This window comes from Humulus lupulus, chromosome 8 (assembly GCF_963169125.1).
Source record: "Humulus lupulus chromosome 8, drHumLupu1.1, whole genome shotgun sequence".
Taxonomy (NCBI): Eukaryota; Viridiplantae; Streptophyta; class Magnoliopsida; order Rosales; family Cannabaceae; genus Humulus; species Humulus lupulus.
The window spans coordinates 66,935,154-66,947,406 of NC_084800.1; the positions used below are offsets into that span (position 1 = coordinate 66,935,154).

The window sequence follows — 12,253 nt, forward strand, 5'->3', positions numbered from 1 at the left end:
ACTCTTCTCCACGTCACTCATACTGGCCAAGAGGGCTGATTGAACCTCCATGTCTGGAGTAGGGTCTGGTCGCAACCATGGGCCTGAAAGGCGCTAAAAATCTAAAGGAAAGTGCAGGAAAAAATTAAAGAAAAATAAACGACCAGCGGTGTTAAAGTATTACCTCCTTGGGTGAAGGCTAGATTGTTGGCAACCATGTCCGTAGTCAGGAAGTACTCAAGGTGGTACCTCCCCACATTGGAAATAAAAGTTGTGTCACTCAGGAAAGTACAGGACGTTTCTTGGTGACATAAGTGGAAGAACCCCGTGTTTTCCTGGTTGGGGTTGGATTTTAGGTTGAACAAATAGTTGACCTCGTGTGGTATGGGGACAGGCCATTTCTTATGGCTATAAAGGATATAGAGTGCCGAGAGCATTCTATATCCATTGGGGATTATTTGAGAATGAATGTCCCCGAAATAGTTGGCCACTCCTTGAAAAAAAGGGTGAAGAGGCAGGATAGCTTTTGCCTCGATATGATACCTCGACCAGGCGCTGAAAGCACCTCCAGGAAAGTTCGCCCTTTGGTCTTTGGTGGGTTGGACTAAGATTACCCCAGGAAGTCCGTATTTTTTAATATAATTCGAAATCATCCTAATTGTTACTCGGCTAGAAGGGGCGACATACCACTCAACATCTGGTTGAATGGCATTTCGAAGTTGAGCGTGAGTTTGGATGCTAGGGTCGGGGATATTTCTTTCTCGACCACTGGTCGAGGGAATTTCAGCCCGAGGAGCAGGCTGATTTGAAGGATTGGAAGGTTTCTTTTTCTAGGCTTTAGTTTTTGCTCGACCCATATTTTGGATGAGGGTCGATGGAGTGTTTGAAGTGGCGCGAGAAAAGGGAATTTCAGGTATTAGTAATGACGGTTGCTCTTCGTCCTTAAGCAATTGAGCTAGCAAGTCGTCGTCGATGGGTCTCTCACCTCCCCACGGATCTTGCATGAAAAGCTGCGAACAGAAAAAGGGGAGATGAGAACTTAAAGCTTAAAAAGCTTTTGTTGAGAGTTGGAATAACATTGCCCGCATATAAAAATTAAGTTTTTATACGGCCAGCAGCATTCTAACAAAAACACTAAGTCTCTTGCGAGCAGTTTGAGAAACATATTGAAAAGCGGAAGTAAAAAGTTTTTCAGAGAAAACTTTTTCAACTCTGAGAGGGCGAAAAAAACCTAGTTTTTCAACTAGCTTAAAAATCAAATTTTTACTTCGATTTTACGCCCAAATCTACGGTCTCGACTATCAAACTGGCTCCTAACTCCTATACAACACTATTTTACTTCCCTATCAAGCATCGATCAATATGCCCATTACCCCAAAACAGTTTCGATCAAGAACAATCAAGAACACAGATTTGAATACATAAAAAACAGTTTTGCATGGCATCTCAGACGTCCAAGAGGTTCGTAAAACTTACTTGGATGAAAAGAGGGGTCTGAAACGAAATGTCAGTTTCCTAAGTTTACTTATTGCTGGTCGCAATAAATAAACTTGGGGGCCAAATGTTTACCCAAAAAATGGTTGTTGATGACGTGGCAATGATTTTTCACACGTGGCGGAAGTGTTGTTCAACTATCAACCAGAGGCACATCACTTCGTCAAGCTTAACTATTAGATACAACCAGGCTGGTCGTATAATTTGATTTATTTACTTCTAAGATTGTAATCCTATAATAATTGCATTGAATATTTCCTCTTTACTACCTTGATACGCGGTTATTAAGGAAAGTTAAGGCTCATTGGCCCATGTAACCCTTCTTGAGCCTATAAATATGCATGAAATAGCTCAAGGAAGGGATTTCTTTGATCTCTGAATCTTTTTCCTGAGTATTGAGAGAGAAAGCTATAGTGTGATTATCCATCGTTTTATTGTAATTATCCCAAGGATTGTGAAACTCAAGAACCCTAGTTCTTCGATCACAGCTTTGAGATTCTATATTAATAATAGCACTAAGTGGACGTAGGTCATTACCATTCTTTGGGGTCAAACCACTATAAATTGTTGGTGTTTTCTTCTTTACCATTAGGTTAAACTCTTAATTGTCATCTCATCTTTTGCCATATATTTGACTCCGTGTCGTTGGCCAAATCGAGGGTCAACAATATATATTAGGTGAAAGAAACGCACATTCTATATTTGCTTAGTTTTATTTAAAAAAAGTATTAATTTATTTATATTATGTTTTTTTTATTATCATATAGATTTTACATAAACACTATTATATATTATAAAAAATGACATAACATATTCTTTTAAAAAAAATTAAACCAAAACATTGACTATAATTTTAAAAAAACAAATAATATGTTAATTATTTAAATCACAAACTGCCTTACGTACCTATATTCAAGGTATAAAACATTAAGTCGTGATATTCTTCGAAACACACCTCAATGATTGGAGAATAAACTTGTTTATTATTGAGAGAAGAGTCATGTTATTATATTTTCTTATGTACTTACACAGTCACACTCTTTGTACACACGACACTTATATATAATGTATTTATAATATTTGTTATTATTTAATATGAATATCTCTTCTATATAAAAAGTGTGTATTTAACTGTTTTTCTTGGTTTTAACGGTTTTTTTTCTTTTTGTCAACTTTAACAAAATATTATATGTATTTAACAAAATATAATTTTAAAACTAATTAAAAAATATGGTAGAATGAATATTAGTAATTATATTAATAAAAACTCAAATATAATAAAATATTATTATTATAATAATATTTAATGCAAGATTAGATATTTAATAATTATATTAATATAAATTCAAAAATTATAAAAAAACACTATTATAATCATATAAAATACAAGACTAGATATTTAATTATATTAATATAAATTTAAATGTTATAAAATATTATTATTTTAATAATATATAATACATGATCTTAATTTTTATAAAATTTTGGGCTGAATAAATATTTAGGAATTTCATTAACATAAATTCTAATATTATAAAATATTATTATTTTAATAATATTTAATACAAAATTATATATTTAATAATTATATTAATATAAATTCAAATGTTATAAAAATTATCATTATTATAATAATATATAATACATAATGTTAATTTTTATTATAATTTTATCATTTATATTTTAAAAAAAACATGTTACTTTTTTTAATACTTAATCTAACTATACAAATATATATATATATTCATATTAAATAACAACAAATATTATAAATACATTATATAAGTGTTGTGTGCACAAATAGTATGATGGTATAACTACATAAGAAATTAAAATAACAATTTTCTTATATAAAAAACAATCATTTTATTCAATTGTTGAAGTATGATATGAATAATATCATGAATGTTTTTTACATTCAATGTGGTAATTTGTCATCTAAAAAATTATCATAATATTTTTTTTAAAAAAGAACTATAAACAATATTTTGGTTTAATTTTTCTTTTAATATGTTTATATCATTATTTTATATATAATATTATTTATTTATTTAAACTTCATATAACAATTATAAAAACATTACGAAAATAAGTAATAATTTTTTCTAAATTAAACTAAATAAATGTGCATTGCACCTAGTATATATAAAAAGCGTGTTTTTAATGACTTTTCTTGATTTTAACCTTTTGTTTTTGTTAACTTTAAAATAATATTCTGAATATGTAATGGAATATATTTTTAAAAATAATTAAAAATAAATTTATTAATTATATTAATATAAATTCAAATATTATAAAATATTATTAATATAATAATATATTATCTTAATTTTTATAAAATTTGGGTAGAATACTTATTTAGTAATTATACTAATATAAATTTAAATATTATAAAATATTATTATTATAATATTTAATACAAGACTAGATATTTAATAATTATATTATTATAAATTATCATTATATTAATAATATATAATACATAATCTTAATTTTTATTAAAATTTTTATTATTTATGTTTAAAAATAAAACATGTTATTTTTATTACTTGATCTAACTTATATAAATATAAATATTATATTAAATAACAATAAACATTATATATATTATATAAATGTGTCGTGTGTACAAATAATATGATTGTGTAACTACATAAGAAATTAGAATAACATTTATCTTCTATCAAGAATAAATAAACTTCTTCTCCATTCTTTAATGTGTAATTTGTATAATATCATGAATGTTTTGTACCTTAAATAAGATTGTTTGTGATCTAAAATGTTACCATATTATATATATATTTAAAAAAAAACCATAACAATATTTTGGTTTAATTTTTTTTTAATATGTTTATGTCATTCTTTATATATAATATTATTTATTTATTTGAAATTTATATGACAATCATAATAATTTAATAAAAATAATTAATAAATTTACTAAGCAAAACATATACATTCCATACTTAAATTAAGTAATAAAAAAAATGAGTGACATACGTGTTTTCTTAAATATATATATATATATAGATGATAAAAAAAATGAGGATTATGTATTTATATTATTATAATAGTGGTATTTTATAATATTTTAATCTATAGTAGTATAATAATTAAATATAGTTTATCATACTTTTTAATTGGTTTTAAATCTATATTCCTTTAAATATTTGTTAGTAAGTAACTATTTAACCAAAGAAAATAGAAATCGTTAAACTAAAAATTTTTTAAATACACAATTTTTATATATAAAGATATATATTATTGGCTCAATCGTACATTTCTCTAAATGCATTTTTTTAAATGTTAATTTTACAATTTAATTCTTTTAATTAATTTTTTATGAACGATAAATAATAATGAGTTTATCAAAATAACAATGCAAAACAAACCTTTTCACCTTAATGATGCCATTGATGAGTATCATCTCGACTCCACAGATCAAAAAAAGCTTTACCCTAATATTATTCCTTTTATAGTAACCGAAAAAGAAAAACCCAAAAGGAAAATAAATAATAATTATAATAAACAAACCATGGCTTTATCCTTGAATTCAGCAACACTGATATAAATATATCATCGTTAAAGTTTAATACTTTTACACTGCAGCAAATCTCTAAAAAATATTGAGTAATAGAATAAGAACCTTTAGGGAAAATATATATCTCTACCTAACACCGACTCAAAAAAGCATTACCATACTTTAGCCTTATATATTATATAGCATCAATTTACTATATAAATATATATAACCTGAAATAACTCAATGTGAAAGTGCATGCATAAATGCATAATTAATCCAAAAGAAAAAAGAAAAAAAAAAAGTCCATGCATAATGATAAGTCTTTTCGTACTGTAAAAGAATCAATAATCAATTCGGTATTTTATTAAAATTTTATATTACATCTGATATTTATTCAAAGTAAATAAACTTTCAAACTTGTTTATCCGTCTCAAAATAGAAAATAAAATTATTATTTTAACCATTAGCTAAATAACATATTTGCTTCTTTGTTTTAGAGAATTTAAATAACATTTCTTTATTTTACAAAATAAATAAAATCTAAATAATAAATCTTTCTTTTATAAAATTTATCAAAAATAATATTTATATGACTAGTTGAAAAAAATAACTATTTAATAATAAAATATCTTGTCGTTATTTTATTGTAATTAATTTAGAATTTTATTTTTAGTTTTTAAAAATAATAAATTAGTTTAAATTATCTTAATTTTATAAAAAAAAAACTATCAAAATTAGATAAAATTATATTTTATTTATAAAAATATATTTTTTAAAAATTAGATAAATTATTAAGATTATGAAAAATATCAGTTTGACCCATGTGTTTTTCCTGAATACGCGATCAACTTATATGTTTTGTTAAATGATAATTTAGATATGTGTTTTACAAAATGGATCAAAATAGTACCCTAGATACAATTTTGGTCAAATTATTTTCAAATATAATCTTATTGCCAATAACCCAAGAATTGATCTTATAATTATAAATATTTTGACTAAAATTTGATCTAGGGTATTATTTTGATCAATTTTGTAAAATACAAGTTTGAATTGTCATTTAATAAAACATAGGGGCCAATTGCGTATTCGGAAAAGATACAGGAACCAACATAGTATTTTCCCTTAATTTTGATAAATTTTATAAAACAAACAATTATCATTAAATATATTCCAAATATAGATAATTAAGTGATAAGAAGCATCTAATATCTATTTAAGAATCATTTATTTTATTGATGTTACAATTTGCAAATTATAAGCATTTATACACTATTTCCTTTTATAATATACTATTATTATTTTTCCCCCTTTTCATTGTAATACATATGCTTTAGATACAATTAAAAAATTGTTACTATTTTATAACTAAAAAATTAATAAGATATTTTCTTTATTGTAGGGGCTTGACTTGAATCATATTCAGAGTTTTCAAGTTGTAATTGTAGTTGAGGTAAATTAGTGATCTTTGTCTATAAAAGAAAAAGAGAAATTTCTTTTCCTAGCTTTTGGTTTATTCATTCTGTAATTTCATGAGTGATTATTTAATTCAAATTTCTGTTAGAGAATGTACACTAATTCAACTTAATTTTAAAAACATACAAAGGAAAAGAATTTAAAGAGGAATAAGAAAATATATATATATATCTAATTGAGCTTTATCTTTTTAATTTAATAATATAATTTTCTGAATTAATTATTTAAATTTCATTATTGATAAAATAAAATCTTAGATCGTCTACTAAAATAGAGAAACACATAATATTTTACAAGTAATCATCTTTCATTCAATTACTTTCATTTCAAGCATGGTAAATGGCTAATTAGATTGCCCAAAATGATATAATTAAATTAATAACCCCTGTAATCCACATGGTAATATTTATATTTTGTTTTATTAATATATAAATGGTAGTAGTAGTGATAGTACTAGTACTAGTAGATAATATGTTACTCTCATAATTAATAATACAACATTAATAGGAAACAAACCATTCATTAATATATAATTAAGGGGGAACATGATGTGACGCACTCCAAATGTTTGATTGTTTGCCAATTGAGGCTGGAATTTTAAGGAAAAATCTTTCGTTCGCAACTTCAAATCATTGTTGATCAGATCAGACTGGCTCAACTTGGGTAAAACACAGTACTATACAAGTGTTGAAAATGGTAAAAAAGATGACTGATCAGCCAACTGTTGGAGTGAGACAAAACCAAAACCATATGCAAATTGCAAACACTTCGAATAATTCTGTGGGAATTAAAGTCGAACAAGTAGCATACATACTGTGGAGCTTGCTTTCTTTTTATATATACTTACAAAAAAAAGAATAATATAAATGGGATAGTAATTAGAGTGAAGGAAGGAGGGGACAAGCTTAGCTTTGCCAATTGCAATGAATTATTTAGATATGTTTAGATAATAATAACCATGATTTGGACATGTCAGAGTGGAGGAAGGCTTAGTTTATCTCATGTTCCCATCCCCATGTGATATATAGCAACAACTCAAACCCTTTTCTCTGAAGTGTAAAGGGACTCAGCTTCAATAGCTGAACCCCTTCACTTCCCTCGTTTCAGATTTTATCTATTTTATTAATAATTTATAAATTATTAAAATAAAATCAGATGAACCTCCATAGTTGATATATATATATGTATTTATTTATTTAAAAAAGAGTAGTAATATGTTCCTTTCTGTCTTCCCAAGGCACCCCACACCGCAAGCAAACACCAAGGCAAGGATTGCCGACTATTCTTAGTATTAACAAACAAGACAGATAGTTAAGAAGAAGCTTTTTTTATTCATTTATTTATTTTATTTTTTATTCTCAAAAAAAAAAGAAAAAGAAGAAGAAGAAGCTAAAATTAGCTTTCTCCTCTATCCTATGAAGCTTCATTGGAGAAAATCACGTTAAACATAATCCACTAAACCCACGTCGAAAGAGGACCATTTCATCGACCAAAAATAAAATTTATACTTTGTACCATCAAGGACAGTCTATTGGTGCATATTATTTATTAATTAACTCATAAGTTGTAAAAACATTATTTATCAAAAATTTTTGAAGTTTTCTTCACATGGAACGTGGAAAGATAGTGGGAAAAATAAGATGAATTGGGTGATGACGTACTTAGCGATGGTTACCCCTTATAATCATGGGAGTTATATATAAAACTATATATGTAGTTAATTAATTGAAGCATGGATGGAACCACTAATTATTGAACCTATTAATCTAACATCATCATCATCATTGTCCATTTCAATCTTTATATTTATTTATGTGTTTGTTTGTTTGGTTGGTTGGTCTGCAATGTCTTTGACATTGTTTCTTCTAGTTCTCAAATGTAGCCGAATGTGTTCGATCACTTTTTAGTGTTTTTTAGCTGCTTGGTAGATAAGTGGTGTAGTTTTCTAATTGAGTTTTATTGGGCACTAAGTATCAACTAACCTTTTTTTTATTGAGATATTTGTCACTTAGCAAACACAATTACTCACATTTGTGATTGCAAATAAAGTAAAATTATATTTTGGAAGTATTTGTAGGACGGCACTAATAACTCTTCCTTTTTTGGGTTGAACATGAGCACGCCATGTCTTCATGAGACAACAAAATGTCATGAAAACATAAAAGGGAGATGATACATATGATTTAGTGGAGGAGATCATTCAATGATAAATTAAATGCACTTTAAATTTTACTCACTCAAATGTTAATTTTTTTCAATTTGTACCAATGAAATAAAGTTCTTACCTTGGCACATTGAATGAAAAAGTATACGCGAGATTCATGATTGTTGACATAGAACTTTCGAAATCATTTAAGCTTGACCTTAAAGACAACATCATATGAAATCAAAAAATACTCGAAGGCTTGTGAGAAAAAGCAGAGCGAAAAGACTTTGACTTGGATCGTAGACTACAAGAACCTGGAGTTTTATCTTCCTATAATAGATCCAAAACATTTGTCCAAAAAATCAAATTGATAGAAGATTTTATAATATGGGAAAATTTACGAGGCGCGTATCTGTCTGAGATCAAGAAAATTGATGACAACAGCTACAAACCATGCGTGGAAATAACTACGTAAATTTTCTTGGTTCAGTTTTGCTTTAGGTTGTCAAATGTCCCAACAACAGTCACCACCTTAATCATGGAAAACAATACGAGATTCATATGAAAGAAATGAAATTTCAAGAACCTGTTAAAAGGTAACCAAGTTAGGTTTCTTGATTGAATATTATAGGCCTACAGCACATAGACAATTAGCATTGAAAAAAAAAAAAAAAACTGTTCAAAGATATCAGTAAGCTAAGGACACAAATTTCAAAATGCTGGGTATTTGTTCTTGTTCCTTAGCAACTCCAAGCTGAGATTGAGACCAGCTCCTTTTGCTGCCAGCATAGGACAAGTGAAGTTTGTTTCTTCTCAACATGGAAGCCTCTAACTTGACTCCGCTGCACCAAACACTCGGCTTGAGACTCTGTGAAATTACTGAACGTCAATGGTGAAAACCCAGAACTCAAAAATGAAGACCTCCATGGAGGAGTTTTTTCAGGAGAACGGCGGCAACCCAGTATGTTCTTTTCGATTTCTGGTTGAAGCAAGCACCTTTCGATCTTTTGAAGGGCGTCGGAGTTGATATTCACGGCATCAAGAGACTCAAACAGGCCTGCATAAGACTTTAAAGAGTGAATGATTTGGAGTGAGAATGGAAGGGCAGTTCGATTCCACCCCCTTTCCAAGGACACCACAACTTTGGGAGAAAGCTGCTTTACAAAGCGGAGAACCAAAGGGAGGGATAAAGGGTAGCTGAAAAAGGAACTGATTGGAATATTAACTGCAATAGCCTCGGTGTCTGAGGCACGAAGAGGTAAAGGCCAACCACCGGAATTGAACATTTCAAGGCTAAAGATTTCGAGTTCAAATGGCAAGTTGATTTCGGAAGCAAAATGTTTCAAGTTTTCATGAGTGAAACTGAGCTCCAATTCGTCATGAGTGGATGGGGACACAAAAGCAGTGATCTTAAGGGAAACCCCACCACCACCACCACCACCACTGCCACCACCGCCACCATTTCTTATGGCAAGTTCTTGCATAAAAGAAGCCCATTGCCCACCATAGCCAATATCAAAGTCAATAACATGAATTCTATTATGGCCTTCTACGGCTTCAAGGATGGCTTGATTACAAGTAAAATTGGCAAATTGAAGCAGAGGTGAGATTTCAGAGAAAGTTTTGTAAGCTCCGATCTTCAAAATGAGATTAAAAGGTGATAAAGCCAATGAATTAGTGGCGTTCATGTGGAGTGAGACTTCTAAGGCTTCCTTGAAATAATAAACAGCCCGTTGAAAAGGCTTACCAAAAGGAGAGACATGGTGATTGAGCCGCGCCAATATCTCTTGCGCGAGTATTGAATTCCCGGATTCTATCAGCTCAGCAGCCTTGGAAAGCTGGTCAGTCAAAGCCTGCTGAAGCTGGTGGTTCGCCAATTCTTCTCCCATTGCTGGACTCATGGCCTTTTGCTTTGAAACTTCCAGTGTTGTTGGCCTCTGCTGGTGGAACAATTGGAGCTGCTCCTGCCCGGAATTCGGAAACTGGAACTTTTGAGCCATGTAGTTGGAACCAATGGTGGCTCCAGTATTAAGCCTCTTTGCCGGTGGCGGCGAAACCAAGTGGTGCTCTTGCAGCTGGGAATAAAAAGGCATAACAACATTTGGAGCCATTTGAGCTTGGTTTTGGTTTATGACACTGAACGCCTGAGGCTTGGCCTCAACAGACTGGACCAACTGCTGCTGTTGTTGTTGAAACGCCAAGGACGGAAACGAAACTGGCAAGAGATAGTTGGCATTGTAGTTGTGAACACTTGAGGTATTGAAGTGAAAATCAGAGCAATTTGATCCTGTTTCGATAATGGGTTCGAACCCAAATCCCTGATCCACCACACCAAACCCTCCTGCGTTGAATTCCATTTCCTGGGAAGCACTCCCGCTCTGCAAAAGCTTGTTCAAACCCAGAGACTGACCATCAACATCGGCCATAAACAATTTCATAATGGACTCTTCTTCACCTGGTGACTCAGATAGAACACTGTCCCAGTCCTCCATTCTAATCCCACATTTTTCTTCCACTAGAGTTGCTGTACCTGATGGGTCCTCCGAGGCCAAAGCCAAGCCTGAGCCCGTGGTGGTGTCCGCAGAGCCGGTGGCTCCGACGCCGCCGCCGCTGCCGAGAGAGGAAGACAGGGTTGAAGTGGATGTAGGTGGGCTTGGGCTTCTTCTAGTGTCAAGAACAGAGGTGGGTTCAGACCCCACATAGCAATTCTCTTTGGTGATTACGGAGTTCCATTTTTGTGGAGCTGACAATGAATCTGAAGCAGTAGAAGAGAAATCCAAGACCCCCTTCCCTTGAAACTCCTCAAAGGGTAGGGGCATGGCCGTCTTCATCTAAAGCAACCAAAAACAACAGCAATGAATAACCACCAAAAACTAAACTTTTACCAGAAAAAAAAAAATCCCACTCCCCCCAAAAACACTTCCTAAAGAAAAAATTAATATAAGTATTTTTTTTCAAATAGAGAGACGAGTCTGACTCTGACGAAATACAAGCATGATAATGTAAGATGATACTAATTTTGTAAAGAAAACAAATTTTTGAGAAGCAAACTCACCAAAATTTGGTTTAAAACACAAATTCAGACTTAACAAAGACTCTTATTTATTCTTTTCTTATATAATAACATATAAACACACCTCAGCTGCTATGGCTTCTTCTTCTTCAGGAAAAGCTCAAGGAAAAGGTCAATTCGTATCGATGTCACAATAGCTCAAACACCCATTTTCCATTTTTTAATACGAGTCATCACACTCGTCCTCTTCGTTGTTCTTCTTGTTCAATTCTTCTTCTCTTCTGGTTTGTATTTTGGATTTTGGAGTACTTTGTCTTCCCTCTGTTTTTTGCTATTTGGATGCGTGCAGCCTATAAAAGTGGTAAAGTGCCTTCTCTCTCTTTCACTCTCCATGTTTTCTTTTTTTTCTCTCTCTCTATTTTCATTAATTTAATTTAATTTATTATTAAAAATATTAAATTATAATTTTTTTTTAATTATGTGGCTTTTGTCTCCAGATGTAGTTTTCTCCCCCAGTTCGGTTCCTGCCATTCCCACTCTCATCTTGACGCGTAAATATTCCCAACTTTTTCTTTTTTCTAGATTACCAATATAACTTACCAGTTTGTACGAAGGAAAGAAC

The 12,253-nt window shown here is 30.4% G+C and overlaps 1 protein-coding gene across 1 annotated transcript; it reads right to left on the reverse strand.

Annotated features, from left to right (window-relative positions):
- Positions 1 to 9,207: 9,207 nt before the first annotated feature.
- Positions 9,208 to 12,001, reverse strand: LOC133797626 (scarecrow-like protein 6). Its single transcript, XM_062235592.1, has 2 exons — positions 11,756 to 12,001; positions 9,208 to 11,449 (listed from the first exon to the last, which is right to left on the reverse strand). Exon 2 carries the CDS (start codon positions 11,447 to 11,449, stop codon positions 9,359 to 9,361), a length of 2,091 nt encoding a protein of 696 aa, XP_062091576.1. The 5' UTR covers positions 11,756 to 12,001; the 3' UTR covers positions 9,208 to 9,358.
- Positions 12,002 to 12,253: the final 252 nt, after the last annotated feature.